The sequence below is a fragment of the Lingula anatina genome, chromosome 3 (genome assembly GCF_051362555.1).
Source record: "Lingula anatina isolate TDL-2025a chromosome 3, LinAna3.0, whole genome shotgun sequence".
NCBI classification, from domain to species: domain Eukaryota; kingdom Metazoa; phylum Brachiopoda; class Lingulata; order Lingulida; family Lingulidae; genus Lingula; species Lingula anatina.
In genome coordinates this window covers 28,917,268-28,934,707 of record NC_141769.1, presented here as the reverse complement: position 1 = coordinate 28,934,707, position 17,440 = coordinate 28,917,268, and the positions used below count along the sequence as shown (strand labels likewise).

At 37.8% G+C, this 17,440-nt stretch overlaps 2 protein-coding genes and 1 long non-coding RNA gene across 4 annotated transcripts; 1 reads left to right on the top strand and 2 right to left on the bottom strand.

Moving 5' to 3' along the window:
• Positions 1-180: 180 nt before the first annotated feature.
• On the bottom strand, positions 181-3,232 carry LOC106160003 (malignant T-cell-amplified sequence 1). The gene is made up of 6 exons (XM_013536495.3): positions 3,125-3,232; positions 2,468-2,620; positions 1,803-1,903; positions 1,321-1,454; positions 976-1,043; positions 181-696 (listed from the first exon to the last, which is right to left on the bottom strand). Exons 1-6 carry the CDS (start codon positions 3,133-3,135, stop codon positions 615-617), a joined length of 549 nt encoding a protein of 182 aa, XP_013391949.1. The 5' UTR covers positions 3,136-3,232; the 3' UTR covers positions 181-614.
• Positions 3,233-3,345: 113 nt separating this feature from the next.
• On the top strand, positions 3,346-10,537 carry LOC106174997 (uncharacterized). The gene is made up of 4 exons (XR_001239644.3): positions 3,346-3,450; positions 3,896-4,034; positions 4,274-4,406; positions 4,685-10,537. It is a non-coding gene; the product is annotated as an uncharacterized LOC106174997 (long non-coding RNA).
• A 3,340-nt stretch (positions 10,538-13,877) lies between these two features.
• LOC106174939 (dual oxidase maturation factor 1) lies at positions 13,878-17,417 on the bottom strand. Of its 2 annotated transcripts, none has more exons than XM_087009131.1 (8): positions 17,189-17,417; positions 16,475-16,667; positions 16,193-16,250; positions 15,755-15,889; positions 15,556-15,618; positions 15,300-15,453; positions 14,809-15,017; positions 13,878-14,457 (listed from the first exon to the last, which is right to left on the bottom strand). In XM_087009131.1, the coding sequence occupies exons 2-8, from the start codon at positions 16,634-16,636 to the stop codon at positions 14,288-14,290; spliced, it is 951 nt and encodes a 316-aa protein (XP_086865257.1). In that variant the 5' UTR covers positions 16,637-16,667; positions 17,189-17,417; the 3' UTR covers positions 13,878-14,287. The 2 variants fall into 2 exon arrangements, with proteins under 2 accessions (XP_086865257.1, XP_013412171.2); XM_013556717.2 differs by having other exon boundaries at positions 17,060-17,411.
• Positions 17,418-17,440: the final 23 nt, after the last annotated feature.

Here is a 17,440-nt window from a genome sequence, read left to right as displayed (position 1 = left end):
TGAAAGAATTCATTCGGATATATTAAAAGAAGATTGCTGCCATTTAATTACCTCAAATTACATATTTTCATTACTCTTATTTTAAATTATTTATCTATGTATTTATTATTATTATTTATTATTGTTATTTTGTGCAGAAACAACTTATTTTTTCACATGCAGTAAAAATGGTGACACAAGTAAGAGATTCATATTTATTTTCTAAATTTCCCTGTTTTTTTTTAAATACCACATGAACTGTGACATGTATTTTTCAATTTCCAAGACATAATCACATACCTCTTCTTTCCAATGATCAATGCAGTAGATATACAGTGTCAAATTACAATTGTATAACAACCATTTTAAGTATTTATTAATATAAATAATGTAATAAGCAGGTATGTCTCAGACATGTGCTTGGTATATATCAACAGCATAATCAGAAAGGGAATAATCTTGGAGACAGTCTTTAAATAGGAATTAAGTCAGCAGTTCATGTGTAAAAAAAAGCTGCTACTGAATGAACAGTGTCCATCTTAACACAGTTTCCCATTCTTTTTCTCTTCCAAGAACTTCTCTCAGAGCTGAATATTTTACAAGCATGGAGTTGACAATCATGAGTTCTAATAATGCTATTTCACAGGTTTCATATGCCATAGACCATCATTGAGAAAATGTATGTTGTCTATTGCAATGCCTTTGTTCTTCTGTAATCTGCAAAAAATAAAGATTTTTATAAATGTCTTTAAATTGTTGCTTGCTAAAAATACTAATATACTCTTTAAATGAAATTCAAACAAATGCAATAATCACCATTCAAATTTTGTCTTGTAAACTAACTCATCGGAAAACAATAAAGCAATTTTATTTAAAGCAATAATCATGATAATAGTTTAGGACTGACTAATTACTTATTGCATGAAAGGATCTATCAAAAATGACAATTTAAACTCAATAATAATTATCTTAAATGCTCGCAGCCTCCATACATACATTTCATCTGTGGACATTTTGGTTATACCAACAGCTATCGCATTTTCCTTGCCTTCTGCAGTAAGTATCTATTCTACAGTCAAGGTGGAAACATTAAAAATATCTTATCAATATAAAAAACTTCATTTCTCCACTTCAATAAAATAGTTCTTTAAAGTAAGAGATGAATACCTGAACTTTATACTAGATCCCTTAATAATAATAAAGTAATAATAATAATAATAATAATAATAATAATAATAATCACCTAATAGAATACTAACTGATCAAGCATTCCTGTTATCACAATTGCAGAATAATAAATAATAATAAACATGTATTATTAAATTCTACTTGAAGGGATACAACTATGGTGTCTTTGTCCACCCGTGTCATCCTGCCCCCCGGAGACGTGAGACCGGGACACATGATGTTGGCTCCACTCAGGACAAACCTGATTGCACCTTTGTCCACCTGCATGGCTGGGGCAATGAATGGATCTGAAACAGAGTAGGCAATACTGCACACATATATATATATATATATATATATATATAACTTATATATATAACTTAGGGGTCATGTATTTTTATCATCATTGTCACAAGTCTACAAACTGTATGCTGGGGAAGGGAGGGGGTAAAGGCTCTCTGTATGCTTTTCAAAAATTAATATTAATTTGAAATGATTATCCAAATTGCTGTAAAAGGTTATCATCTTTAGCTTTTCACTTTAATTTGTACATTCTCAAATATGGAATGAGTAGAAAACATCCTCCTACTGTAACTTTACTCAATCTAATGCTAATCAATAAATAATTAAGAGGTTTGACAGAGCCCTGTACTTACATTTATGTACAAGTTTCAAGGTGGGATAAAAAGGACCTTCCCTTTGTTTGAAAAACAGCAATTCACCATTTGCTCCAGCCAACACTTCAATGTGTTCCTGGCTGAAAAAATGGAATAAACATTTGCTAAGTATATGAGATGTGCACTGCACTGCACTGAAATGTTTCTGGAATAGATTTTTTTTCAATTTATGCAATATATATATATATATATATATATATATGCACTTATAAAGAATAGTCATAAGTATATTGCTAATAAATATAAAAGAATGATTCAGTTATCCATAACAAATACTCAAGCAAAACAAACTCATCTACAATAGTAAAAACAAACAGCATTTTAACACCAAAATTATTTGTTTCAGCAAAACGCCTGCAAAAGTCACAAAACAAATAATCTAAAGCTCATTCCCATTTAAAACTATCTATCAACATAGATCCATCCAACTCTCTGAATGCAAGCAGTATAACAGATTAACAGGCTTCCTTGTGGCATTGAGTAGAACACAGAAAATCTGGTGATTACTTGAGCACTGTTAATCTTTAAAACTGACTGCATTCATGAGAGTCCCTGCAAAGTTAGATCAATCTATGAACTGTATACTGACAGTTTCAATGGAAATGAGCACTAAAAGAATCAATCCAAAATCTTATCCAGCTTACCATTTGACCACTTTAAGAGCTCCTTTTTTGGGTACAATTTCATCTAAGTATGGTTCGATCTGTGGGTACTGATCCAAAAGAGTGCTGCGTATTCCTCTCAGGACTGACGACTTCACCTGATTAAGACCAGATACATTCTCCTTTTCCTCAAATCTGAAAATTATTACACAGGAAATGTATTTAAAACTGAATCTTTGATTTTTAGAAGGTTTGAAATTGAACGAGTGTTTACTCAAATGTGCAGCCAAGTCCAAATAAAAGTTATGTCAAATCTTGAAGTTTGAAAAGGTGCCAACTTCAACATTTGTGCAGTGGAAGAAAACGTCTCACATTACTGGTGTAACAAAGCATCAGTGAACACACTGATTTAATTTTCGATGAATACGAAATTTTAAATGTAGCAAGTGGACATGAATGAGTTAAAGGCCATTTATTTTTATGGTCACTAGGGTTAATCTACGTTCAAACATCCCACCTTACTGTCATTCAATGAATGACTGGGTCTAACTAACGTAGCTCACCATGAAAGAGTTATTTTACAATCAAAAGTAAAGTTTAAAATATTTGCGACATCATCAATTAACGTTAAACGAAATGGCACATTTGATTTCAGTGATTTCTATATTCAATTTGTTCTAACTATTAAAATATCCTTACTTTTTAAACATCTTGTAAATTCAGGCAGGTGCTCGTAAATCTAGGTCAATGTCACTAGGTACTTTAGAGCATACGACACTATTTTTGTGATAAAAAAAAGCTTAGTAGTGCTATACAACATATTTGAACATGTAATAATAAATAAATAAATTTGAAAGCAAAATACGTGATTTCAATAATTACTTTATTTTGATTGCGATAAAGCTAGTAACTTATTGTCGTAATATTATTCTTGTCATGCGCACATGAGCCTCGAAGGGAGGGCTAGACGGACAGCGAAGGTCATTCATTTACCAGATATATTGAGAGAAGAACGTTATATGGAGGTAGGTCTAGGAATACAAAATGTAAATCCAAACCTTTTCTTCTGTTGAGACATTTGGGAGAAATTTAGGTCAGGGTTAAAGACAATTGTCGTTCAAGAAGTGAAATTTATAACGGGTAATCGACGAGCATTTTAAACATGGCGGAGCTATTAGACTGTAGATTACCCCTGAGTGTTTTATGTTTTAACTTACAATGTGATGCTTCAGTTTGAAAGATTATGAGATATAAACTTGGCTTAAGTATAACTTGAGTTCAGTTCACGTAGTGATTCTATTACTGGAGTTAAATATATGTGATTTCTTAAACCAATAAACAAAAAATTCAAGTTTCAGTCATTCTTTATGATAATGAGCCACAGTGTGCGCCAGAGTTTACAGCAAATGGATTTTTCACTTAGGTTATGTAAATCAATCTCAAAACTTCATTTATTTTTTCACTTATCAGGGAGATATAATCAAGACACCTCACATATAAGCTGCGCCTTGTATGAGGAGAGACTAGTCCACGGCGGGTAGTGGTAGTCTCAACATGCAGGGTAGGCAGCCATGTTTGCAGCAAAAATCTGGTCTCATGGAATAAGCATGTATGTTATATGGCATTTTTATATAAATAAAATAAAATACCATCAAATAAGTCTCTTTAATGAATTGTTCCCTTTGCTAACGAGTGAGTAAAATTAGAAGAGTAATTAATGGCAACTAATTCACAATTTCTTCAACAATTATATAGCTCAGACAAAATTTATGAATGCTTTAAAAAGCAGATTTAAATATTAACTGGTTATTTGGACTGATTGTCTTTTCAAATTGATGATAAATATAGGTAAAGGTTGAGTGAGATGTCACAGATAATGATGTCTAGTCTCACCACTCATTCTGTAAAACCTCAGTCATGTTTAGCAATGATACCTGTAAGACTGGCCAGGAGTTGAAGCACTTGCTGTTTTAAATAACTAGTAAGTCTTAGTGAACTTAATATCAATCATATATGTCACAATTAGATATTAACTGGTAATTTGAACTTATTGTGTCTTTTCCAAAATGCTGTTATTAACCAAGTTAGTCAGAGATGAAATTGTTACAAGATTAAATGCTAGCTTTGTAAGAAATTTGATAAAATTGAATAATGGAAATGATACTAGCATTTATATATTAAAAAAATACAAGTTGCATTATGATAGTTATATTGAAAATGAAAACGAGTGATAATGTTGATGGTCATCTCATATTCCAGGTACCAGACCTGTTATTATGTGAAGATTGGACAAGATGGACGATAACACTCCTTATCTGTGACCTGTTCTCCTCAGCAGTCTGTGCTGCCACGATGCCATAGAAAATGCCGGCCCATACCATTACACTACCTCCACCATTAGCCACCCGTCGAAGGACATTAGCGTCGACAAAACGCTCACCAACACGGTGCCAAACACGGCATCTGCCATCAGCCTGGTGCAGCTGGAACCGGGATTCATCACTGAAGAGCACTGTCCTCCACCGTGCAAGTGTCCAGCGCACATTGGCCCAATTCAATCGGGTCCGACGTCGGACCGCCGTGAGGTCGAGGCCCTGGTGTGGACGACGTGCTTGAAGTCCAGCCTCCCGCAGGCGGTTCCTTACTGTCTGGGCTGAAATACGCCTGTTTTGACGACCAACAGTCTCATCAACAGTCCTGGTTGCTGGTGAATGAGTTCCTGTACTCAACTTTTTGGTAATATAGTGATTGGCCGGTCAAAGGGCAACTTGGGTCTTAAAGTTTTCCTCTGCGTGTGTTCCCATATTCTGCTGCATATTGGTGACGTAGATGATTCCCTTCCATGCATTTTAAAGATTTATAGTACTGTTGGTTGATAGCATTACTGGAATTGTAGCCCAATTTGAAAAAAATAATTCAAATTCTTTTCTTAAAATTTATCGTCTATGGTTACTCTAGGTCTGGCAAGTCTTCCTCCTCTGATGTGCCTGTTTGGCATAGGTTAGCACTGGGCAAGATGCTACTCCACAGCCCAGCAGCCTCTGAGTCCCTGCTGTCTGAGTCGTCTCCATTTGGATGTCAGTTGGGTGTTACAGGGGTCGTGGCAGTAGTGTCCACTTACCACAGCATGTGCTCTTTCTTTCTCTCTCGCTTATTCTCTCCCAGCTTCTTTCTCTACTGTTTTTCTTTGTCTTCTACCTGGTGATTGCTGAAATGACACTTAGCTGTTATTTGTACAATTAGTCCGCTGGGGCCTTGTAGTACTTTGTTCATTTATTGTGTCAGCTGGCTCAAATTTTTTGCTGCATTTTGACAAACAAATTATTTACCTCCAGATGGCAGATCTGCAGAACTTGGACTTTGTATCCTCTCTGTAGCAGTAATATGTCTTACTGCAAAGACCAACGATACTGTTACCAATCCACTCTGCTTTAAATAATCTGGGGTACGTTTTCAGGCGTATCAGTAACCATAGATGTTTTTCTGCTTTGTACGCTTCCTCATATGAGGTTTAATTAAGTATTTTAAGCTATCCACCGAAAAGGCAATGTAAGCGGAATCTGTGTCCATTTCACAATTTTGGACAGATCCACAAATTTTTGCATGACTTGGTGTCATGGTACTTTTCTTTGTTGGTGACTGTTTTACCGTCGCCGGAATTACCAATGAGTTTCATGGTGTCGGCCACGATGGCCTTGGACTTGTCCCTGTCTCTCTTGCTGTGAGCGTCACTCAGGGCGTTTCTGAAGTGCTCAAAAGAGGATTGTGGTGTGTATTCGACTACCTGGTAGATATGAGAGATGCGAAGACCGTTTTCCATGTACCATTTCAAAAGGGTGTGGCCAGTAATATAAAAAAACTCCCAATCAACAATGTTCTTCAGATGCTCATAATAATTGGTTCCTATGTGAAGAGTAGCCAATATTGTCTGAAAAACATGTTGGTTTAGGATTTCTCTTTTTAGCACCTTGAGCACAGCATGTTTGCAGTGGTAAGATACCAAGAATTAACAAACATCATCCGTATATTTTGCCAAAATATGCACAGGTACCAGCGTCTGGATTTCATTTTGTAGGAATGCTTAGCCACAATGCAATCATGGAGGTCTACTCGCTTTGCGCTTTGTCATATCTTCTGACGCCGTTCATCAGATGAATACCATGTAACGTGGATAGAGTGGTGACAGCCCTGTGCCTTGAGGACATCTTGGTCTGAAGTAGATTAGAAGCTCTTGCCTTGAGAAGTTTGTTCCTGATGGGAGGGTATCAGGTACTGAGCCTCGCCTGGGAGGGCGGGGCCAGGTGTAGGAGGTTTGCAGGAAAGCATTGTAAGTATATTATGCTGAAAACCTGGAAGGCGCATTGCCAATGATAGGGCAATATGGGGGGATTTCTTTTCTCTGCGAGGGGCATGGTAAAAGATACCTGCCCATCATCGTTGACCTTTGGCTGGGGAATTACAGAAAGGTGGGAGGAAGTAGGGATTTCATGGGCATTTTCTTTAAGGGTTTCCATAACAGTAAATTGATGTTATTCTTAAGAATGGACAGATTGATTCTTAATTCTGTCCAATAAGAGTAGGATTTCATCATATTTGCTGCACCCACTGCACTGTCTGTGTAATGACATATCAATTTTAGTTGTTTTTGTTTATTAATTTAATCCAGGCATGTTCTTTTCAATTCTCACACCCCTTGCTCGATTTTTTCTCTCTCTTGTCACTATGTTATTTGAATTAATATACAAGGTTTACAATTGGTTCCCAAGTATTTCTGCTATAAGGGAACGCCTTCCACTTAAAAAGGTACTTGTCTCTTGCTGGAGGTGCTGGGCCACCCCTGTTCATTCCTTTGGTTGCTGGGAGATTTCCCATACCTATGGTTTGGCGCATTCTTTATCAGGACACACTGCACGCCAAGCTGGGGCTAGTACTGAATTGTCAGTACTGCTCTCAGTTCTTACTACCTCGGGACATATGTAACCCATTTGTCTAATTGTGTCTAAGAAATATTTACATATGATTGAACTCTTATGGTTTGTGTGGTTATACTTTAACCAAATAATTCTCCTGGAAAACCCATCAATGCAACCATATACTTCAAAATCATGGCATAGTCTCTGTCAGCTATCTTTTTATGCCAAGTATCTGGCACTGGAGCAGGTAACCTTTAAAGAAAAAAAATTGTGATGATGTACCAAAGAAATGGTACTACTCTGTTCATGCTTCTGTAGATGACCATCTTTTTTGCCAACAAGGTGTCAGCAACACCAATTTCTGCCAGTGATTTTGAGTTTCCTGTTCTGTCTCTGTACTGCTGCCCTTGGCCACTGCTACTATTTCTACACTCAGGATAAATAGGTATCTCATGGATGCCCTCTTCAATATTCCTGCAACAAAATCATTATGGTGTTCTAGCTGAATTTGCAGTGTGTGTGTCCCTTCTTTTTATATGGCAGTATGCTGTGAAAAGTTTTTCGCCTTCTAGTTGTCTAACAAATGGTTACTTCTTTTGCATAATATTTACCTGTAAAAGCTAATTGATTCTTTTTTATTTACCTCTCTTCCAGTGTTTTTCTGTCTTTGATTTCACATTCTCCCTAGTAACTTGTGCACTTTCTCTTATGTTATGTGTGGGTCACCCAAAAGAGACTGTTCAATAGTAAACAGTTAGTCACGGATAATCCATCACATTCATACATTGAACGAAAAAATTAATTCTTATGTCCTTTATTAGTTCCCCATCTTCGGTTAAAGAAAAAGTTTATTCTGCACGTCTTACTACTATTTATTCTTAGCTATGTAGTCACCTTAAAAAGTCTTCTTCAGTGTATACACTTACAAAGAAGTATTCTCATATATAATACAAGGTAGTACAGCTATAAAACAAGCATACTCTTTGCTTGACCAAGCCCTACACTTTAAGATATCTTTGGAAATTATATTCCATGCACAGTGTAAGTTGGTCGAAGCACAAACAATTACTAGGCTGTCTGATTTTCTGCTGTCTAACAAAGCCATGTTGCCATAGAAACAGCGACGTGCAGTGAACTGCGTGTGATAATGTGCCAGAGCTATGTGTCAATCAATTTTAATTAAAAAAGTTATCGCATGTATAATAAAAACTGACCATAGTTGTCAGTATCTTATGTATCCTCCCTCTACTTGGATACATTCTTAGCACTTTCTACTCTGTCGTGGTACGCAAATTTATGAATAACCATCATAGCTTTAATTGTGGGACTGGGCCCATATCTGTCTAATAGTGACCTTTGCACAGTTTGAAAGTTAGATTTGTCCATTAAGATTAAAAAGATGAATCGTTAGAGCTAGATCCTGAGGGTGCTGGTCTGTTGGGTACATGAGGTGGTGGTATTGTGGTGTTGGTGGCCCAGGTATCCTGGATGGTGGTGTACGCCCATAGTGGCAACGGGAGGCGTCTGTATATTGGAGTTAGATCAGCCATAGTGAGGAATGCTATTTGAGGACACTTACTCATTCCAGTTCAAGTCAGATGGGGATTGGGCACTGGGTCACCAAGGATGATGATAACCCTCTGGCTCTGGTAGGTTGGTGCTCTTGTTTGGTTGAACAATATGGCCAGGAAGAAGCAGACCTCACCAGGGTATCTGCGTGATGGCTGAATGCCTTGGGAGTGGCGAAATCGAAGTTGGCGATCAGTGCCTGGTTGCACAGGACCTTGGGCAGGGCTTTCAGGTTATGTTGTCATCTTGGTAGTTGTGGATTTTATTTTATCTAATTGGGTGCTCAGGGCGTTCAGTGTCACCATGGCTGATGAGGGCTGAACTGCTGTATCAGCTCGGCAGGCATGCTGGACGAGGTGCTCAAATGTCTGCGGAGCATGTTGATCTACAAACGGCCTGATTTCAGGTAAAACCCCATGCAGGATTGCCTGAATGGTATGCTCAGTATGGAGCTGGACTTTCGTGGCCTCGCGTCTCATTTCAGCGATGTAGCCTTGAATTGGCTGGTCTGGTTTCGGAGTCTTGTGAAATAATTTCGAGACCGTAACCCATCTTGGATTCTCCGTTGGTTTAAAGCCCTACCTAAAGACTTGCTTTAAGGAGTCTTGGGTACCTTTTTGTTGATCTGACAGCGTGTCAAACCAATCCTGGGCGGCATTTCTCAGCAACAGTGAGTAGGAAGCAAGTTGCTGTGCCTCATTCATGTTGCGATAGGTGGTATAATTTTCAGATGCCACAGCCACCTGCCTGGGTCTTCTTGAGGGGTTCCATTGACCTTACCTGGCAAAAGGAACTACTCGGTATATAGAAGAGGGGTTTTCACTTTAAACCTTATGATAGCCCATGACAGTAGGCTTTCCTTGTGATTTTGGTGCTCTTTGAATGCATGGCATAATACCTACTTAACATTGCCCTATACCCCTATACAATGTTATTGTATGCTGACAAACAGTGATGTCGGGTGCCTTGCATGTATTGCTTTGTGCACTGTTGATGTGGACATATTTTCGGTGTTGCTTTGTACCTTACAGTGTCATTATTTAAGACAACTTGTGTGTATTTTAAACAATAGTGTGTCCTGCCACGATATTTTCTTGGCCATTTTAGGTTATCTTTCCATTGAGAATTTTTCATCACTTTTATGCTCTCAGAAATATATACACCTATCAAAATTGTGACCAAGCTGTCTATACAGCAAACATTTTGCATTCTATTTGTTAACCTGCAGGTAGTTTCATTGGCTATAATTATATTTTATATCTTGTAATTCAACTGACTTAAGTTCCACATATAATGTTATGATGCAACTGACAAAAGTTCTACAATTAACATTTTTATACAGTAGGACATAGTTATGTGTTGTGAAAGCGATCTGAAATCTGGGAAGTTTGTATATATTTAACATTATTATACAGTAGGACATAGTTATGTGTTGTGAAATCGATCTAAAATCTCTATATACCTCTTGTCATCAAAGATATAGTAAGATAACTGCTCAAAGTATTGAGGATAGATAGATAGATAGATAGATTATTAATGTTTTAAGAGTAAATTCAATTTAAAAAAATGTTTTGCAAGTGAAAGAATTCGGTGTATTGATTACATCAATAAAATTGATTTTTTTAATGTACGTAATTTGTTTGTTTTATGTTGTCTGATTGTAATGATTTGTTCCTTGCGAAGAGCAATGAGAGTGGATAACGACTTTGACAGAAACATGTGCGAAACTTATTACTATTATCTTTTGAAGTCAATTAGTTCTGTTCATAATTTACTGTTTAACAAAAGCCATTATGCGATGTAACTTTGAATACGACGTGACCGTCTGAGGCACAAATTTTCAAGAAGATTTAATCTGAAATTTATAATCACTCCTGATTTGCAAATGGCAAATGTAAAAATAAAACCCAAGTGAAAACTGCAAGCTAAGAAATTTGAAACGAGCATCATGTTTCCAAATCATACCCTAGTTAGGTCTTTTAATAAAAATTTAATGAGGAAAGCCACGGCTTTGCCATTCACATTATTACATGGTCATTTTTAGGGTCAACACCACTGCACAATCACATTTGGAGTGTTGACCAAAATTTTTAATGCTTTACATAAAATGTTGACATATGCTATGCAGGGGCGGATTCAGGATTATTTGAAGGGGGGCGCGGATACATATCCGACCCCCCTTGGCATGGGGTTGGGGCCTGCTGAAGGGTCCCGAAAAAACTTGGGTGTTTTAGAGGGCGCATGGTGCCACTTGATTCAGCTACTCAAAATTCTAATTTCAAGAGGGGACCACTGGTCTTTTTTTTTTGTTTGTTTTTTTATCGAAGGTGGGGGGTCCGGACTTCCCCCCCCCCCCCAAACACCCCCTAAACCTGCCAATGCTATGAGCTACAAGAATCGCTAATGCTTCAATGATTAGTACTTCGAGACTTGTGCCATTTTCACCTCCAGCCCTTTAAACCCAGAACAATGAAGTACCCATTACCAGGGCCACAGATAGATTTTTAACGTAATATTTACAGATATTTCTCTAGCTCATTCTTTATACTTTTATTTTCTATGGAGAGGGATTTTTTGCAAAGGATTGACACCACTCAGCCGGCGGCTTTTGTGAGAAAGGAACGAGAAAATGGTGTTAAGTATTAACCTATGATATGGGGTCGTAGCCAGCAGGCAATACATTGAAAACTTCATATTATAATCCTTTTGTAGTAGTAGTAAATATAGGCTATTATAAAGAAATTGCAGTTTGCTTTGGCTACAAGGTTGTGTTTATTTGTGAAATGCATCTAGCACCTCTGAAGGAATTTGCCCTTAATGGACCCTCTCTGTATATCTTTGTGCTCAGTGTGCGTTTTTAGTTTAAGGACGTGGGTACCTTTTAAAAGCCAGGGTTAACCATGGGGATTGAAGAGAAACATCAATTTGATATAAGTATGGATTGATTGCGGTACTAGAATTGCCCCTCACCTTCTTTTATGATTAATTTTGAGGGTCATTTATGTTGAACTATGGCTTTGAAAGCGATGGCAAATACAATGTGAGAATTATTGACACAGCTATAGGCGTAGGAGCCTGGTAGGGGGGGGGGTCGGTAAGTGCCACAGACAATGTTCCAGTAAACCAGTTTTTTTTTTCACATGAAAGCTCAAAAAAACTTTAATAAATCTGAAGAGATATGTCAAAATTTGTGGTAGGAGTACAAAGTTGGATTTAAACATTTTATGTATTAAATACCATAAGGCTACCATGGATGGGTGAACCGCATCTTTCTATGACCTTTAGTGTATTTGCTCACGTGATTCTGGAGAGTTGTTCACGTCTACTTTTTACTCCACAGATATCTAAAAACAAAAAAGTCCCTCACTACACAAATTCTTCATATATGGATGTACTGCACACAGGCCATTGCGAGAAAAACTAAGATACGCTTTCTATCAGAAGAAGAAAAGATCACACTAAATCTGGCAGAAAATATTGCTAAATTACGCTTTAAATGCAGTAGCTCAATTCAATTTCTTTCGAAAATTATCACCATTGGACGATGTTTACAAAAGTCATATTTTACTTGTATGTGCCTGCTTCAGTGAAATAAGAAGTGCCTTTTTCTGCTTAGTATCTGTATATTTGTCAGTTTGTAGAGTTTTCCCTCTGTACATTCTCTCAAAACGTCATAAAAAACATTGCTTTTACAAACTGAATCTCCACAACATTCAAATCATCATGGGTATGATTACTGTTTTCATAAAATAAAATTGCCGTTTTTATTGGTTTTCGTATATGCATTTTATTCATTTATTTAACTTCCTATTTTAGAGGATATTGTTACACACATGTAAGGACTGTATCGCAAGCTTAACGTAAAAGTTCTAACTTCAAAAGCACGTCAACTATATTTCATTAATTTCATTCGTTAATTTATAATATACTGACAGTCAATGAAAACGCATCATTTATTTATCAAATAACATTTTAAGTTAATTTGGCACATTAAGAATATAACATTTTTCGTGCGAAATATGACACATTATTCTGTCACAGGTGAAGGTGAAATAAAGGTCAGAAAAGATCATTAAAATGCAAGGTCACGTGATCAAATCTCTTTGGTTCCGCCCAGCCTCCAGCATCCCCAGGGCCCGCAGTCGCTCTTCCAGTGTCAGACGTGGCATCAGTGCCACACTGAACTTTTTTTGTCATGTGTCATACTGGATTTGGTGACTACCTTAAATAGGCTTAATTAATCACCATATATTGAACCTGATTAATTCACACCAATCACGAGACAAGAAAAACACACGGTTTTGTAACAGCTGATCACAAAATCATTGAAGCGGAAATTTTAAACACCCGAGTGGTCAGTCCACTCTCTTGTGACTAAACAAGTGCATTTGTACTCGTTTATATGGTTGGAATCGATTCTCGGTAAAAAAAAAGTACAAGAGAGTTTTCTGATGCGTTGACTGTCAGTATAGTTACGTAATACATATTAAGGAGAAACGCCCAGCACTTTTGGCTCATAAGACACTAAAAGACTTAATGTATACAATCGTCTTCTGTATCGCATATTTTAACTAACAATTTTGCAAGCAGTCTGATATTATTTTCCATTAACTTCTTGTAAGTCCTCCAAGCGTTCTGTTATGCAAGAAAAAACGAAGTTTCTTAAGCCCAAGGCCACACAACACGGACCATTACTTTCCTCTGTTGATTTAACCAAGGACGTATATTGAATATACGTCCTTGATTTAACTGCAGGTAAGGTAAAGTGCGTGTGAATGACCGCTCGAGGAGGTGTTGGTCATCGACCGCCGCGGTCGCAAACTGGCCTTTTGACTGGCCTTTTATGGCCACTTAAAAGTAAGGAACCAATCTTTTTGTTAGGCTTGCGGATCAATGATTGCGATTAGAAAGCCCCTTCTTGACAGGAAACTTATTTTTCTTGTACAAGCAAAGAAATCATGAACTCTATGGATATACATATGCTGTATTTACACATATATAAAGCTGGTGCACTAATATGTTTATATTCCGTGTTGCGTTCAATGAGAACCATGCTTAAAAGTTACAGCACTTCTGATCATACTATAAAGTCATTATTATGAAACTTAAATGGTCTTCTTGGGTCGTTTTCAAACTTGAAACGGGCCACGAGACTTGAAGGGAAATTTCAATTATCAAATCTATTAATAATGTTTAAAAGTATATTTTCAATTAGTAGCCTACCTGGTAACTGTGACTTTGTGAACAATTGTCCCCTAAATTTTACTGTTTAATTACAGTAAATTTAAGAAGCTAGTTTCTAAACATCACACAGAGCTTTTATAGACCGCCAATTTCGTTAGAGATCAGATCGTAGGCGCAAGCACTGGCCTATATGTAGTCAAAGTTTTACACATTCAATATTTTCATCGTCTTCTCCTTGTTCTTTTTCCACTTGCTCGTCTTCCTCTTCCTGCTCTGGTGCTTGGAGAGCGAAGAATGTGGCGTTTTTGTCTGCGCTTATTCGTTCCACTATGAGAATCGCCACTCCAAAGATAAAACACGTCACTCCTGAAAGTCGAGAAAATATCTGAAGTGAATCATCCTAACGACTGACTCTACGCACTGACTGAAATCATATTAACAAGCTTTAACTTAAAACACGCCTCCTCCTGGTGCTGAGTAGCATACAGAAAAGCCGGTGACTATACGAGTACGTTGGAAACGAGAGATGGCAAGTCTGGTCTGTTAATCTGATTGCATTCAGCGATAGTCCCCGTGGAGTTTTTGCACAGCAGCTAGGGGAATTCAATCGTGAACGGTCCCTATTATTACAGGACACGAAGTTTTTCTTTTAATTTTTATCGCATCCAGTTAACCTTGCATAAAATGCATTTATCATTATAACCATGGTTTGTTTACCTGTCGCCAGAGCCAGCCAGTAACACCAGCCCAGAACCACCGGCATCTTCCCATTGCTGAAAGGAATGGCCAGCTGGTTCCAGGTGACCGCTGCGTACACCACGTTAGCCATCAGCAAGCAGCCAGCGGTGATTAGGGTGGCCTGCGCTCCTCGCCGCACCGACATGAAGTATAGGACGCAAGACAGCATCCACACCGCGAAAGCCGCCCTGAAAGTGATTATGTCATAAAAGGCATTTCAGATTCTTCAGATGAAAAAAATAATTTGTGAAGTATGATTTTTAGATGGTTTAATAGAACTTCGTTTACTGACTACAGCAATAATTATATTATATTGGCTATATTTCATTTACGATGATTTGGAAATAAGATAAATTTGAAATCAACACAAAGATCACCCAAGCTCTTTCGCCCTTTCGAACGAAAATAAACAAATAGAGCATTAATATTATTTAAAGGTACAATTAATTTTATAATAAGTCACGACTTACCACATGAAAATATAGCAATAGTGCCCAGCCATTCGGAAATTTCTCCCCCATCTTGCGTTTCCAGCATCTGTGGCGAGGTATTCGGCAATATAGAGGACGGGCAGCGGCAGGCCAACTCTTAAACCCTGCTTAAAATCTTTCTTCAAGGAAGAAACTTTAAAGAAGAAAACTCAAGTGATAAAACACCGTTTTAGATTGAAAAAAATACGTAACAGAATAAAATTCACTGTAATAAAGTAAAAAAGGAAATACTTACCTCCAGTCATTTTGAAAACTTCGTTGTAATTGATAGTTTCGTTCAGTTGTTCTTCCGGGATTCCTAAAGTAAGGCAAAAATATAATGTCACTCAAGATAAATCAGCCTTAAAAATAAGACACTGATACCCTGATGTTGAATATTCTCTATAAATTCAATATGTACATTTATATTAGCATTTAACCACGTATTTTATTACCTTTCATCGTAACATTTACTTCTTTTAACCCAACGTGCATTCCAATACTGACAGAAACTTTGTCGGCGCTGGTTGGCTTGTACTCGGCGCTGGTGTTAATACCGGCTGTATACCAACCATGCCCGTACAGCGACACTGCAATGAGATGAACAGGCGATGAAATGGCGCACTGAGATCAAGTTGATCCTGGGACTAATAAATTCGAGGATCAAATATGGCGCCACCCCCTTACCCACTTGAAAACGTGCCGAAATTTAATTGCTCTGCCCCCGCTGGGACGGTGCGCGTGGGAGGTGGGAATCCAGTGTCAAGTGCGCGCTATATTTGATACGCGGACTAGTTAGTCCGAGGATCAACTTTGTTGTGAATGCTCTCAACAATATCATTGATCAACGTGAATAATTCACACTGTGATAGTGATTAGAAAATATCGCTTACCTAAGATGGAGGCACTGATCGTGGCTGCCACAAGATACCGGAGAAGACTATTTAATCGCTGAAATGAAAAAAAAATTAGAAAGGCAATATGTTGCTCTACAATGTGTAATCAGTTGAGCGTAGATTGAGCTGCTCAACTTTTCTTTGATGCCTTGTGCAATATTGAATGCTGCACCGTTTTTAATGAAAAAGTCCCACAAGGAAGGAACACGGAAGGAAACTTATTTATTCCCTTTTTTTAAAAAACCAGTTTGGCCTTTTTATATAAAATGTCACACCCACCTCACTGGCAGGTATTCCCACTAAGACACACAGGTAAGCGATTGCGACGATTACGACCAACGTGATCACCGCCCCCAGGGTGACGTCTTCTGTGACCGCAGACGGAGTAGACGGGTAAAGGCTGGGCCCGGGCGCATTACGAAATCCCGTGAACGTGGTCATGCTCTTTCTGCGTCTTTGCTTCTTGTCAGTGCTAAAATTGACCATAATTTCTGTGTAGTGAATTCCTACGTATTTGACATGATCACTTTTTTTATCAATATGCTCAGGGAAAGAACTGAATATTGTAAATTCTGCTCCGTCGCCTGAAAGTGAATGTTTGCAAAACAAAACCTTGGGTTCCATGCGAGGAGTCGGAAGCAAATTTTCAGCATCCAAATAATTGAATACTGCCAAATTCAACATAATGTTCAGAATGGTAATAATCATACCTTGTGTGGTGCGTCTCTCTCTCTCTCTCTCTCTCTCTCACACACACACACACACACACACACACACAGTGTCACCAATTAAGTAATAATTCAGACTTCACTGATGTATTGCAGATAACTGTAAACTAGTTTGAAAGTCCCAGCTCTAACCTACCAGAATCTAATCGGTAGGGCCTATACACCACACCCTCTGCCTCACGACATTGTCTGTCTCTCTTTCCTTCAATTATGTTTTCAAGGTTGTACGTGTTACAGCAAAAATGAGTCAAGAAAAACAACTCACTTCACTACGCCAGGGATTTTTTTGGGTGAGCTGTGATTGGTCCAGAACTTAATGCGTTCTTCTCAGGTCAACTGTGACTCTTCTGGCTCAAGGGTGCCCTATTGGTCAAACCGTGGACAATGGCAACGCGGCAACAAAGGTCAATCAAGTTTTATAGCGTTTCTACCAACGAATAATACACCTCCTTGTTTCTCCTAAACGGTGCACTTAATTTCCTTTGACCGTGATGTTGATTCTTACCGACATTTGCAG

What these genes read in the sequence shown, in the direction of transcription:
- LOC106160003 (XM_013536495.3), bottom strand. An exon ending in CTTGAAACTTGTACATAAAT is followed by an intron (nt 1,455 to 1,802) that starts GTAAGTACAGGG and finishes ACTCTGTTTCAG; the next exon opens with ATCCATTCATTGCCCCAGCC. An exon ending in TGGACAAAGACACCATAGTT is followed by an intron (nt 1,044 to 1,320) that starts GTATCCCTTCAA and finishes ACTGTAGAATAG; the next exon opens with ATACTTACTGCAGAAGGCAA.
- LOC106174939 (XM_087009131.1), bottom strand. Translation starts at nt 16,636, where the DNA reads ATGACCACGTTCACGGGATTTCGTAATGCGCCCGGGCCCAGCCTTTAC. An exon ending in TGGGAATACCTGCCAGTGAG is followed by an intron (nt 16,251 to 16,474) that starts GTGGGTGTGACA and finishes TTTTCATTTCAG; the next exon opens with CGATTAAATAGTCTTCTCCG. An exon ending in AGTAAATGTTACGATGAAAG is followed by an intron (nt 15,619 to 15,754) that starts GTAATAAAATAC and finishes GCCTTACTTTAG; the next exon opens with GAATCCCGGAAGAACAACTG.